The sequence below is a fragment of the Phyllostomus hastatus genome, unplaced genomic scaffold (assembly GCF_019186645.2).
Source record: "Phyllostomus hastatus isolate PE091 unplaced genomic scaffold, TTU_PhHast_1.1 phas_scaffold_1674, whole genome shotgun sequence".
In the NCBI taxonomy this organism is placed as follows: domain Eukaryota; kingdom Metazoa; phylum Chordata; class Mammalia; order Chiroptera; family Phyllostomidae; genus Phyllostomus; species Phyllostomus hastatus.
The window spans coordinates 30,155,105-30,169,504 of record NW_025334011.1 but is presented as its reverse complement, the minus strand read 5'-3'; the positions used below and the strand labels follow the sequence as shown (position 1 = coordinate 30,169,504).

Sequence of the window (14,400 nt, the reverse complement as noted above, 5' to 3'; positions counted from 1 at the left end):
TGCTTGCTGCATGTGTTTAAATGACAGGCCTGCTCACGTGTGCCTCAGCCGAACATGTGGAAAATCAAATCAGCTTCTACTACAAACCTTTTCTTCGCACTCTGTTCTACTAATGGAAACACTGGGCCGCTGGTCCCTGGAACTACAGACGCCCTGTCTTCTTCAACTCCTCCTTTCTCTTGTTCTCCCCATCTCCATTTGGTACCAAAGTCCCATCACTGACATTCTTATGCTTCAAGTCCTGAAACAGCTCTTGGCTGCCTATGAGAGTGCGTCCTGTAGGCTTTCAGAGTCTTCCATGGTGGGTGTTTTCCATAAAGCTCACCCTTGTGAAAAATGAGCTAGATTTCCATTTGCCAACTAAATTCTTGGTCTGCCTTTTTTTATCTTCCACACATTTGCTGTATCTTCCATTCCATTTCTATCTTTCAAGAGCCACCTCATCCTAAAATTTTGGCTTCAATGTCAGCCTTTCTATTAAAAATGTCCCCCATTTCCTGAAGACAGACTCTCTCCTGTCACTGATACCTGGCACCTTATCTGCCTCTCCACTCTCCAACTGGACTGTCCAGGATTGTGTCATTTGCTTATTTTTTGTACCTGGCCACTGCATCATGTTTACAGGAATTCATGGGATTGAACTACATCTAAATGAAACACTTCTGTTTGGTTGCTTTCGAGTCTTCACACGTAGACCTGGGATCATGTACCTTCAGGGAGTTGTGACTAGAATAAAGTTTTGTTGCTTTTCTCATCTAAAATGCACTTTTCTCATCTAAAATGTACTTAAGCAACAGATATGTGCTTTGTGTCAGTGTGAGCAGTAACCAGCTGTTCATCAGGCAGCTCCACAGATGCTCGGTGGGAGAAAACGCTGGGTGGCGGTGGTGGACAGAAGATAAACGTCCGAGCCCTCGCACCCAGCGCAGGACCCGTGGCCTGGCTCTGCCCCCAGGGAGCCACACCCACGTGCACAGCACAGCCTCCACAGCCGCCAAGTGCACACGCACAAAGAATCGAAGCCCATATCTAAAAATACTAAGAAGCACACCCAAAACAAAGCAGGAACAGAGGAGCGAGTGACAGGGACCTGTCTGCCTACTAGGCCTGGAACACCAAGCGGAGCTCAGGCACAGGTGGAATCCGCTCGCAGAAATCTGAATGTGGGCTCTGCAGTGAAGTGACAAACCATAAATATCTGCCCTCCTTGGTGGGGCAGCTTTATTTAGCTTTCAATTAGTTCAGGACTATTAAGAGACTCTTGGTCAGGGGCATCTCGGCAACTGCGGGCGGCCCAGCCGCTGGGCAAAGCTGTTCTGATGGAGGAGGCTGGGGGACCCTGTGGCAGATCAGGACACCAGAATGAACCTGAGAATCAGCTGCTTTTCCATTTGCACCAAGAGACATCTCATTTTCTTGGTAACAAGGGAAATTTAAAGGTATTCCACACCAAAATGCCCAGCCCAAGAAGGGGCCATCAAAACTCCTCTGGTTGGGAGATATTTGCATTTTTTTTAAACCTGAAGCATGATGACCAATATCAAATAAAGAACCATTTACTAGAAAGGCAGACCACTGACAACTATTTTTTAAATATGTTTTAAATGTATAACAACTTTTGAAATATTTGATTTTCACAAAATGCTTCTCTTGCGGAGCTACAGAGCAGAGTGCAAGTACACTGCTCACCTTTCCCTGGTTCTCTGACTTACCAGGTCCACCCTAGTGACTCATACTAACTCTCAGAGCTCCTTGCTGCATAAAACGTACAGAAAAATGGTACAGCGTACAGAGGAGGAAGAACATAGAGAAGGAAGGTTCCCTCCTCTCCCCAATGTGGTCTAATTTGCAGCATTTTAACATAAAGTACACAAAAATATTGGTTATGAAGATTTTTCAAAGGGTAAAGAAGTTATAGTTTATGCTTAAAGGCTAACCAAATCATTTACTATGGTGGGAATTTAGTGAAATAATGGTTTTTAGAAAGCTGATGCTAGAATATAATCTATACAAAGATAGGGATTTTTGTCAGCTTTGTTCACTGATATGTTTTGAGTGTCTTAGAATAGCCCCAGGTACACAGTAGATGCTCAACAAATATTGTTGAATGAATGAAAAAATACGTTAGAAAATTAAAATCACTATAGTGACATTTTATTTATGGAACATTTTGTATAATGTCAAACCTCCATTAACACTGAGGAAAATAAAGTGAGTCCCATAATGTCAAGAACAAGAACGAGTTATTGTAACATGTGGAAAACTTCAAAAAAAAAAAAAAAAGAAGCGAAGCACAGAATGTTGGAACTTTCAGGAAATGAACAAAAGAACAGCTGTCAGTTCTCTGTCAGCAGCAGTAAGGGTGTAAAGCTGTTTAACTGATTCGACCCCACAAATAAATCGCTGACTTTAACAATGGACTTGACTCGGCCTGCCTGAGACACTTAACCACCTGCTAGTGAAAGGGAAGGTGGACTGCTTTGAGATTGAGTTCTTTTCCTTGATGATCAGCAATGAAACAAGAGGGGCCTAAGGAGAAAAAGGGGAGGTCAAGAATAACTGGTCTCTGAATTAATAAAATGCTGAAGTATAGTGTAAGTAACAAATATCCCTGAAGAATTAGATGAGGCATTGCTTTCCCTCACAGGGCAGGTGCGCTGCGGACCACGGGGAGTCAGTGAAGCTCATGCAAGTAAGGAGTGCTCTGGGGGGATGAGTTTGCAAAAGGCCACACATGAGTAGATGATTCTTTTGAAAAAAAAAATGCCTTTATTTGATATGGGACTCTTCTCTATTCCGTATCGTGACATCAGGACATTTTAAAAGCCAATCTTCATAAAATTATTGGAATAAAAAAACTGCTCTATATGACTTTGTTATAATGTCAATTAGTACTGATTCATCTCCAGAAACCAATCAGACCTAAATCTTACCCTGTGAAGTGTTGCTATTTTTAAATTACTCCAGAACCAAGTCAGGGGTTGTCATGTGGGTCACTGACCCTGTCAAAGGTCACCGTGACAGACTAGGGTTCCTTCTCAGAGATGCAGCCTGGACTAGAATGAATAAAGTGTTTTTAAACATTTACCTTAGAACATCTTCACTGTGCTACTGTTGTTAACGGAATTAAATATTTGAGTGCCTAGGGGTGAAGCAGTGTTCCACATGTAAAGGGATCACCAGTAAACAAACTGTTCCTGCTTTGAAAGAACTTACTGTGTAGATGGTGAGAGACAGTTGTGTGCTCAAACCACCACCCTGTGATGGAAACAACTGAAGTGCAGGAGTCCACGAGTCGCAGTGCGGTGAACGCACTTCCGCAACAGGGAGGGCAGAACGCCTTCCCTCCGTCTCTGCCCTCAAGGAGCTTCTAACACAGCTGCGTATGAAGGGGTCTGCATTTGACTCAGGCTTAGAATTAGTTGTTTGTTAGAAGTACTCGTATATTATGAAGTACTTGCTCTGCACAGAAACAGAAGGCCTGAAAACAGGGCCTATCAACCCCGCTGGGTAACGTGACGTGAGCCCTGGATGATGCACTTCTAGGTACAGGTAGGGGGGATGGAAGCCTCGGTAACCCTGGAAGGTTTGGGGATGACTCCTTGTGTCCCACCGCCCATCTGACCATCCAGCCAGCTGCTTTTCTTAGTAATGCCCTGGTGACAGGGGGGTGTGACACCAAAGGTGGCCACGCCCTGGCCCTTCTTACGTGAGTAGTGCAGGAGGGGCCTGAATTCCGTGAAGACAAGTAGGTCTCCGTCAACCTCAAACAGCCCACAGGGCAATCACACCGTTTCCCTGGGGCTGTGCGGTGTTTGTCACAGCCTTGGCGGGGGGTGGGGGGGTGTGGGCGGCAGGTCAGGAAACATCTGGAAGATGGGGGAAAATATTGCCTAGAATTTCAAGTGAAAACTATTTGAAAAGTCAATGGTGAGAATGGAAAAATGCTTTCTTAGCATTTTAAAATGCTTTACACTATCAAAAGAAATTATCTATTATCCTGAAATGTGCACTTGATTGAGTGCATTTACAGAGGCATTTGGAGAATTTTAAAACATCTTTTTGTTTTTTAAAGAAAGGAAATAGAAGGTCAGTGGAATAATGTGGTACAGGAACGCAATATTGTATTTTACACAGAAAATGCCAAAGACATGTTCCTATGTGGCAATAACGATGCTAAGTTCTTGGAATTACCAAGCGAAAGCAACACATATACAAGCTGGGCAGGAGACCTAGCAGCACACCTTAGAGACAATTTGCCTCTTTGTATCAAAAGAGATAATTCCTCAAAATGTTACAGGGTGCAGTCTAGAGGGCGGACCCCAAATAGGCATTTGAAATGGGGTCCAGAACTCAAGGTGTCCAGGAGATTTTAAGATGTCTCCACCCCTTCCCCCACAGGTGTGAGTTGGGGGAAGGGGCACACAGAGCAAGAACATGCAGGGCAGCTTTGCAGCTAATGCATGGCATGGTCATTTAACATACCTATAGCCTTTGGCTGGTCACTTAGATATGCTAAATAGCTGTGGCCATGCTCTGAGCCTGGGGGATGGAAAGGGACCTCCCCGCCCAAGATGTGACTCTGGGGGGCAGGTCCCCCGAGTTACAGCACCTGCGTGGGAGCTTGGAGAAGATTGGCTCCATGACATGGGGTCACACCTGCCCAGACCCATGATGGCGACCAGAAAAGCTGGAGAAGACAGTAGATTGAGGGCAAGTGTGCCCAAGTGTAGGAGGAGTCAGAAATGGGGCTGCAGAGGAAGATTGGTGTGGGGATTTAAACCCAGACACGGCAGCCATTAAGAGAGAACCACGCGGTCTTGACAGAGTGGAGACTCCCGTAGCCCTGCGAGAGAGGACCACGTACCTTTGCCAGAGTGGGGACCCCCGTAGCTTTAGAAGGGGGAACCACCGCCTGGTTTTAGCAGAAATCCCGGCGACACAACTGAGGGTGCCAGGAACCCAGGGAGGTCTCCCAGTCGAGATGGAGTACTAACTGGGAATAACCAGAGGACTGCCTGAGCCATGGACTTCTATTTCCTTTCCTGAGATACGGTACTCTGGACTGGGCAAAGGGGGGAAGGAAGGAAGGACTGTGTCTGTTTGTGGGTGTTTTTAAGGGACTTTAGGATTTTTGATAAAGACATTAGGTCACTACTTTAAGTTTGTATAGCATTAAATAAACATTTCCTTTCCTTTTCACGAATCTCTGGCATTGAGAGATGTCTTTCCTCCGGCGCCAGACATGACGGACCTGGGGGCTTTTTTTAAAATAATAGTATATCGTCCCAGGCCCCCCCTTGTTTGTTCTGTAACAAAAACAGGTTCAAAACTGGGTAAGAAGAAATGACCCAAGAATTAATTAACTAAATAGGAGACTGAAGTAAACAAAGGAAAAATTATCATATCAAAATAAAAGACAAGAAGCATGATTGAATTAGGATTCAAAAGACCCGGGAGAAACTTATAAAAGGCATATATGCATTTACCTGGTTTTTATTCTTTCATGATTTAATTTCTAATTTTATTCACTACCATCTGATAATTGCATGAAACACTTATTCTAACCATGGGCAATTTAGACCATTTTAATTTTATTTCAAGGCCATGAGACAAAGGAACCTATTTATTGCCTAAGGGGATTTTTTAAAAAATAAAAATTAAAGCTTAATCTTTCATGTTTTAAAGCATAGATGGTTTAAAATCATTTATAATAATGCTGTAGGAAGGCTGTTCCTGGGCATGCAAAATTGAAATGATAAATTTACGATTATTAAAAGAATTAATAGTTTAGGGGATTGAATTGTCCCTTTCCTTTCTGGATAGATTTGTCTGAAGCGTTAAGAGGCAGCTTTAAAAACAGGGTAAAACCAAGCTTTTGCAAGAGTGATGCATTTCACAGTTTGACTGGGTTGTTAATGGAACAATAATAAGCCCAACTTTTTGTTATTTAAAAATAATAAGCAAAGGCACTGGCCTTGGGAACTGCTCCCCACCCCCACCAGGAAATTGCTCTGATGAAGTGGAGAGTCATGAATTCTACTAACCACATTTTCTGTGACTTTGAAAGAGTCCCTGATGGAAATTAGACAAATAATTTACTTTCACTTAAATGCCAGATTTTTTAGTTATACTTAAGAAATATAACTGAAATGTAGATTTAAATCGTTTCTGCTGCTACACTTCAGGATTCTAATGAAATACTTTCAGCTATTATGCAAAGCATTCCTCAATAGAGAAGAGAAAAACCACTCTCAACGGTGCCTCACTGAGCAGAATCTACAGAGGAGCAGATGCAGCGGAGGGAAGGACACCTTGCCAGGGGTGGGTTGTACTGAGAGCAGGAAGGAAGGGGATAATCTCAGGACACACTGTCCCTTTCATTAAGGCCCCAGGAAAAAACTGAAAATGGTCAAATATGTCTGAAGTTCCCTAAACACTTCAGCCACCTTCCTGGGCTAAGTACTGTATGTTAAGAAGGCTATGACATATCTGTGCTCCTGACCACACTGGAGGGAATGGACGTGGATCCACAATGTGAACCCCACCTCACCTCTCACCCCTCGCCTCTCATCCTCTCAGCACCAGGGACGGCTTCCTTGCTAGTTCAGGACCACACCAAGCTTCCTCCTGCCTCACAGCCTTTGCACTTGCTCTGTCCTCTGCCTGAGTGGCCCTTTCCGTAGATATCAACATGGCTTCCTCCCCTTGGTTCAGGTTTCTGCTCCAATGTCACCTTTTCGGAGAGAGAAAGCCTCCTTCCTCCCTCTTTACTCTCTCCACCTTCCTGCCCGGTGTCTCTTCATGGCGCTTATCCATCACGTCCAGGGGACCTCATTTGCTTCTTGTCCAAGTTACCCTGACAGACCGGAAGGCTGTCAGGCAGAAGGGACTGTCCCATCCCTTCTGTTCACTGCTGTGCCCCCACTCCCAGGGCAGTGCCTACCACTGTACCAGCATTTAAGAAGCACTGTCTATCAATCACATCATCACAGTGCTCAGCTCACATCCACTTTTGCACTTGGCTTCTTAAACTGACAAGTCCTCTTTTAAAGAAGAATGAAATGTTCCAATATTAATTTTGATTCCCTGGAACCACGGCACATTCCAGCACAAATGTCACTACAGTGGGATGTGTTTTAATCAAGTCAAAGGAACTCTCACAAGCAAACAAAAGGCCACATACCCTTAACACAACTGTCAGAACAGCGGGATAATTTTAATGTAACTACAGTATTAAATACGTGAAAGTTAGAGTTAAAGACGTATGGTCCAAACTGTGGGCTATATGGGTCTTTGCCATAGAAGGAAGTTTTCATAATAAAAAAGGTTTCCTTTTTTCTACCTCTTAACAAGGACTTGATCAGTTTCTGCTGGCTATTTTCAACAGCAGGGAGGGAAGGTAAAGGCCAGGGTTGGAAAAATCAGAAAAATTTACTTTAGACAAAAAAGTTGATATTGCTTTCTCTTAAAAAAAAGAGAGCAAATCCTTTTCCTTTTTATAGAACAAAAAAGTGTTCAGGTTTTGAGTCACTTTTAGTTCTTTTTCTCCAAATAAAATATAGTTAAAAATATTAGCCTCTGACTAAAGACATAATAAAATGTGTGGTGTTTTAATGGAATCATATCATGGTCTTCATGGGGAGGTAAAAATTCTTATTTGAGAAAATACTTTTAAACCCAATTTATAAAAAGATACATCACAGAGGTTTTCTTTTTTTTAAATTTGTTTTTAAGATAAATCACTATTATTTTTATAAGGAGGGATTTATTTTCTGAAGATGTTCATTTCTTGCAAAGGCCACTACAGGCCTTGTTTAAATAACAAAGGCATCACATACTGTGTTAGCACTGTAACTTGCTGAAACCACGGAGTTGTTTTTAGGAAGACCGTTTGCTGCCACGGTGCATCTCTGAAGGCATTGGAGAGAATGAAGTCAACGCCCCCATGGGCTCTGCTATGAGATTACAGTACGTTAAGGACAAACCCCCGCTTTGCCTAGAAGTCTCCTGGATTTCTCCCTCCGAACTGCACGCACAGGGAAATGCACATCTCAGATCCACAACGATTTATAAAAGGACCAAGGGCCCTTGCCTTTGAACCTGCCAGAGGGCCTCATCGCTCCCTAATGTCAAAAGCTGTACAAAAGCTGGTCCACAGTGTGCTGCAGCTTTCATTTTCTATTTTTCTGAAAGAAAACCTTGAACTATTACATAAAAATCCTTTTCAACACTTAGCTAATCTTTTTGGCAGAACTGATAGAGGGTCACGAGGTTTCGAAGTTGGAGAAAGCTTGGAGACTGTCCAGGCCAGCTCCTCCACACCCCAGAGGAGGCGGCGAGATCATTTATCAAGGTCTAGGAAATTCAGGGAGAAAGAGAAGCCAGGGAAACATTTCTTAACAAACAAATCATGGTATCCAAGCAACCGCATTATGTCAGGCTTGTATGAAAGAAAAATGGCATCTGCTTTTGAATAAGGCAACAAAATTTGTGAGGAAAAAGACGTCCAATGATGGAGTCCAGAACACGGCCATAACCAAACGACCAAGACGGTTCCTCTGGACTGTGGATTTTAGAATCAAATGTGAAGAATGGTGAGGGTGTCAAATCACACTGGAATGATTAGAGATTTTGAGCTTTAACACAAAATTCTTAAATTGCTACAAAAAGAAAAAGGATTAAAAGCATGACTATGGGACTGAGGGTCTTCATGATGGTGAAGACTTAATGAGGACTGAATGGACAACATATTTTTGAAGCAACATAAATGTGTGAGAATCGCCAGCGTGGTGGATTCTCCCAGTGAAAATATTATTTTCATTGGGAAATAAACCGCATCCAGTTTGAAAGTTTGGTTCTTTAAAAATAATTAGTGAAAGGAGCTAGCCCTGATGCCCAGTCAAGTTCCCTGGCTGTCTGGACACATGTACCCTGCACCCGGTACCCAGGTGCGTGCAGACCTGGGTGTCCTCTTCGCTGTGTCCTCTTACCAGGGCTGGTGAGGGCTCCCAGGGCGCTGCTCGTGGTGGACAGAGGGTTTGCATTGGTGGTGGTGGCTGAGGTCTGCGCCGCGGCTGCGGCTGCTGCCAGCGTAGCCAGGTTCTGTAACTGTAAAGCATTCATGCCTGCGGAACGAAGAGAAAGGGGCGGCTTTAGCAACAGGCCCACTTTACCAGGCAGATGATCACAGCAGAGGCCCTGGGCAGTAAGCACTTTGACGTGTGCCTTGGCGACTCGTGTCACCTAACTTCTCAGCAGTCACCTCCCTGTGGTGCTGCCTGTCCTAACCCAGGACACCCTTCCCAGCTGCATCAGCTCAGGGCTGGAGAGATCACTGGAAAAGACAAGTCGAGATTGCTGTGTGGGGACTGGCCCCAGCAGGGCCTTCCACCATGAGGCTTTTAGGAAACAGTAAGGTCTGGGCTTGGGCCGGGGGAAGATGAGTTTAGGGGTAAACTATCAGTCTCTAAGCTTGATAGCTGCATGTGGAAGGTATCTGAGAGAGAGACAGTTTATTGGTGAAAAGTTCTTGCTTTGAACTTTTGGGGCTTTGGGCTCAGCTACTTTAACTGCTGTGTGACTCTGGGCAAATTACTTAACTTCTCTGGTTTCCTGTTTAGTGAGTGGTAATAGTAATTGCATCTTAAATTAAAAGGGTTGTTGTGCAGATTAAATAGATGAATGCCAATTACTTAGCACAGTGACTGGTGCAATGTAAGCTCCTAATGTCAGGGACCATTGTTATCGTCACTGAACTCCACTCTTTAGACGTATCTTACATGTGGCCATGCTGGCTTGGGGTCTAGAGTCTTTGTCAAAAGCACTTTTGGTGCCTTCTCTCCTCTTTACTTCTACTACTCAATTCAAAGCTCCTCTGAACATTCAAAGTCTTTCTCCATGACGCACTTCACACCAACGCACATTTGAGAAGCACAGAGCAATGGCTCTCTCCTCAAACAGGGGAATTTTCTATGGAAAGATATTGGAGTTAAGTAATTAGCTTAATTTTGCCTTTTCTTCATGTCTCAAATATAGATACTTAATAAAGGTCTACTGAGCAAATTTAGTCTGCTGTGGAGAGAGTGCCTAATGATAGCTTCCATATGTGTTGGGGAAGGGGTGTGGATCGAGGGGCGAGAGAATGTTCTAGCAACGCACCTGTGAAGGCCCTGCATCACAGATGTGGAGCCCTCAGCTCAGCGCGGCTGCAGGCCTCACTGACTTTGCTCCTCCAGCCTGACCCCCTCTACCAGGGTTTATTTCTACTCAGTTCTTGATGTCTTTGCTGCAAAATGGGTTCTCATTTTCCTCAAAATGATACCCTGTCTTCTAGGAGACGTCCAGCTCTCTTGGCTTAGGGTGAAAGCCAAACACCTGTTTTCCCAAACCCACTTAGTTCCTGGGGCTTCCCAGAAGCGGGACAGCAGCATCAGTGGAATTCTGTGAGTCTAACCCTACTTTCTCAAACCCAGGCAAGTGGGAGCAAAGCTCTTCAGGGTCGTACTGTTGAGAATGTGAGAGTAAAGAAAGCGCTGCTCTCACTGTTCAGGCTTACTTGAGGGAAACCGACCTGGGGGAAATATAGGAGCTGCCTGGCTTCAGTGCAGACCCACCTGGACCTGAGGACCCACTCCTGAAAGCTGCTTGAATGCACTTCACACCTGAGTGTGATGTGAGTGCAGGCTCCAGTCACGTTGCCTGGAGCAAGGAACGTGTACGTGACCCATCTGCTCCCTCTTGGTCCTCCAGTGACAAATGTTCCCTCCAGTGTTTCAATGATGCAAACCTGATGACTGGACTGCATGACCCACAGCTGGCTGCACAGACAAGTGCAGGGATTGGCACTGAAAGTGAAACCCACAATGCACATCTGGCACTGATCAATGGCACGGAGAGCCACTCTCCCAGGCCCAGGCCATGGGGTCCTCACCAGGGGTGTCTCCTCTGAGCTTGCCCAGGAGAGAGCCACAGTGCTCAGATAGCAGAGCTGGGGGGAGCCTGGTCCCCTCAGTTGGGTCAGAGGCTCGGGTTAGAGACCACAGAGCCTGTGGTGACAGAACCTCCTGGTCAGGGCAGTGAGCTAGCCATAGCTCACACCACCCTCCAGTGAAGGCTGGGAGTCTGCATTTGCATTTAACACATGCACTTTCTGGGTGTCACCTGCAAGCTCCCTTATCTCCTTGTTTCTGACTCTGAGGTCATTCATTAATCATATCCCCCTTTGAAACTTTTTTTGTGTATTCCTTAACTTTATAACTAGATACTCAGTTTCTTGAGGACAAAGATGTTGTCTTATTATCAAATCTACCTGAACACACACACACACACACACACACACACACACACACGCTGCTGCCTACGTAGGGGGGTGATGGGTGAATGCAGGAAGGATGAATGGAGAGAACAGATAGCATGGAATTTTCATGAATTTCTCTAAAGAGTACTGTCCATGGATTAAACAGGGGTTTCTGCTTCTGTGCACTTTGAATTCACATTTCTGGTTCTTTTTTTCTTTTGGGGTGTCTGAGTGCATCCTGTCCTGTCCTCTGTCTCAGCTCCTTTTACAGGCCCCTCTGAGTTCCTCGCCTGCTCAGGCCCCCTTCCCCTTTCTCAGCTGCTCCCACAGAATGATCCAGAAAGGGCACCAGACGGACAGTGGGCAGCCTCCCAGGGAACACTGGGTCTGGTGTGGCACACAGCTCTTTGCTAAGAAGGAAAACCACCACTTGGAACCTCATGAAGAACTCTGCTCAGATGGGCATCCCTCAAAACAAGGGGTGATAATCTGGGTGACTAGAAATACAAAACATTTAAATAAGTTTTATGAAATCCAATAGTGTGCCAAGAGCAAGATGGCAGGGGAAAAAACGGAAAAGTTGGGAATACAGGGATTCCACATTTTTCATTCGTTATTTTGGAAAAGAAGGTCCTTATCAAAATGAAGAAATGATGCGGAAAACAGATGTGCAATATGCCTACTTGAAACTTAAGATTTAAAAAAAATTATTTATAAGGAGAAGGGCATGAAAATTTAATTTAATGTTCACCCTAGGTAATTTTGTGTCTTATTGTTCATAGCAATTACCATAAATCTGCATATCAATAAGTGAGAACAGATGTCAGTTGTTACAAGTGCTTGCCAATCAGGTCTGTTAGAAAGTGACAGATGGGTGGTTATAAAACGGGCCCATTAGCACATTCGCAGGAAGTGTCTGTGGTGCAGGGTGGGAGCCAGTCCTTGGGAAGCACAGGAATCCTTGAGGGTCCAGGATGCACACACACCTCACACCTCGGGAGGGTCTCCCATGACGGCTTCTCAGCCTCCAATGCAGTTTTTAAAATGCCTTTCCTCTCGCCACGTATCACAGATATTCTAAGACAGTCTTCTGTAGGAATGGGTCTCGAACTGACAAAAGCATCGCCATGTTGTTATTGGAAGCAAATATTCACACTCTATAATTTTACTGCTACTTTTAAAATGTGGACTAGATATTCTGAAAGGGAATTACCAGCAGCTGTACTGAATATGAGAAGTAACGTGAACGCTTTCTCTTGTTTAGCAAAAGATACTCTTCTTTGGCCATTGCTTCATAATCTGTCATTTCCTAACAATAGCCCCTTGCCCTAGAAAAAAATTCCCCTAACAGAAAGCAAACCACTCTTAACATACTTCAAATGTTCAAAATGAAGGGAGGCACTGTCTCTGAATTGCTTCTTTCTGAGCAAATTTGGGGCTCTCCATGCATTTTTTTATGTACAGCTTGGACTTGACCTGTTGTTTGGCCTGGCAAACCCTCTGCGCAGGTGAGCCACTGCAGCTGCACACGGGCACACACGCCTGAATCCGCTGAGACACTGAGCCTTGCAGCACAGGCCTGGGGGCAAGAGAGCTCAGGTTTCAGGGTCAGGCTGAGTGGATGTCAAATTGGGGTCAGCTGCTTGCCCGGGTCATAAGCCTCAGTTGTCCCACCTGTAAAATGGGATACTAACGGTCCCTACCTCATAAGGTTGTTTGATATTTGGGAATTCTGTATCCTAGTCCATATTATGCCCCTAGCTGGTGCTGTGGTCGCATGCTACTTATTTCACTTTCATACTTCAGTTTTTCCAATTGTAATGTAGTGACGAAGGGGTGCCTTTGTTTTGGGCATTCTATGAAGGTAAATGGCAAGGCTATTTCAAGGAACTCTGTTATACACAAAACCGTAACATAGCACCCTTGTTTTTCTAAAATGATCCTCTTTTGACATGACAGTTGTTACAAAGAAATTAATGACCAAAAAGCCAATTGTCCCCCATTCCTCCTCCTTTAGGGAAAATCCATACTCTGAGCCCAAACTCAGGCCCAAGTTTCTGAGATTTGAGAAATTCAGGTAACAAATACAACTGCTGAGTGAAAAAATGGACAAGTTTTTACTATAGGTTTTAAGAGGGAAAAGTCAATTTCAAAGATGCAAAAAAGGTCCACATAAAAGTATTTAGACAATTAAGATTTGATCCCAATCTATTTTCTGCTTTTAAAGTCCATATTTAATAAAGGCGTCCTTTTATAAAACCATGGAACACATTTCGAGTTACTTTTAGTTTGACAGAAAAGTATAGTTCATATGTCATTCAATTTTATTAATGAAACTGCTTAGTACCTTGTCATCTAAAATTTCTTTTTCTGCTTTTTTTTTAAAATTTATTTTATTTTCTCTTCTAACAGCAAGTGTTTTACTCATTTGAATGACACATTTCAGACTCTGGTGATAAACCTGAATCTCCTGAAGGATAGACCATTATGTTTCAAGAGCTGTTCACAACAAAATATTATTAGTTTCCGAGATGGTATTTCACTTGCTTTGGTGAGTGTTCCACACTGGAGTACTTGAATTTTATATGTGAGTTTATCATATGGTGCCGTAGACACAAAACCAGAGTCTGAATTGTGTAGGTGCCCACTCGCACAGCACCACAATCTCAACCACTTGATGAGCATTTTACCAAACTCAGGTGGGGGGCTTGGGATCCGTGACCTCTGGGCTCTTTCATGCCCCTCCCACGTATGTGCTATGGACCATGTGTGCCATGACATGCGTGATGGACAAACCCTCTAATTTCAAATCCTCAGTAACTTACCCATGAACATACTGTCCTTAGCTTATATAATGTTTTTTGGTTTTGGGCGTTTTTTTTTTTTTTTGGCTTAGATGTATAAGGCTAATGCCAAATTTCTTAATTAAGAAACCAGGCATTTAGCTTAAGTGCCATTGGGAACATACCCAAAACATAAATTTGAGTATGTCATTTTATATATATGTTTCCTCATTTACTCAAAAATAGGCATGAACCCCTCTTACAGGAGTGAGGGCTGGCCCAGGAGTCAGCCTGGGCCAGCTCCCCGGGCTCAGGCTC

The 14,400-nt window shown here is 44.0% G+C and overlaps 1 protein-coding gene across 9 annotated transcripts in view; it reads right to left on the bottom strand.

Annotated features, from left to right (window-relative positions):
• CELF2 (CUGBP Elav-like family member 2) overlaps positions 1 to 14,400 on the bottom strand; it is a 391,137-nt gene that overhangs the window by 36,997 nt on the left and 339,740 nt on the right. For all 9 annotated transcript variants that reach the window (XM_045857938.1, XM_045857937.1, XM_045857934.1 and 6 more), the window contains one exon: positions 8,994 to 9,128. In XM_045857938.1, the coding sequence (XP_045713894.1) occupies positions 8,994 to 9,128 (135 nt within the window). The remainder of the gene's footprint in view (positions 1 to 8,993; positions 9,129 to 14,400) is intronic.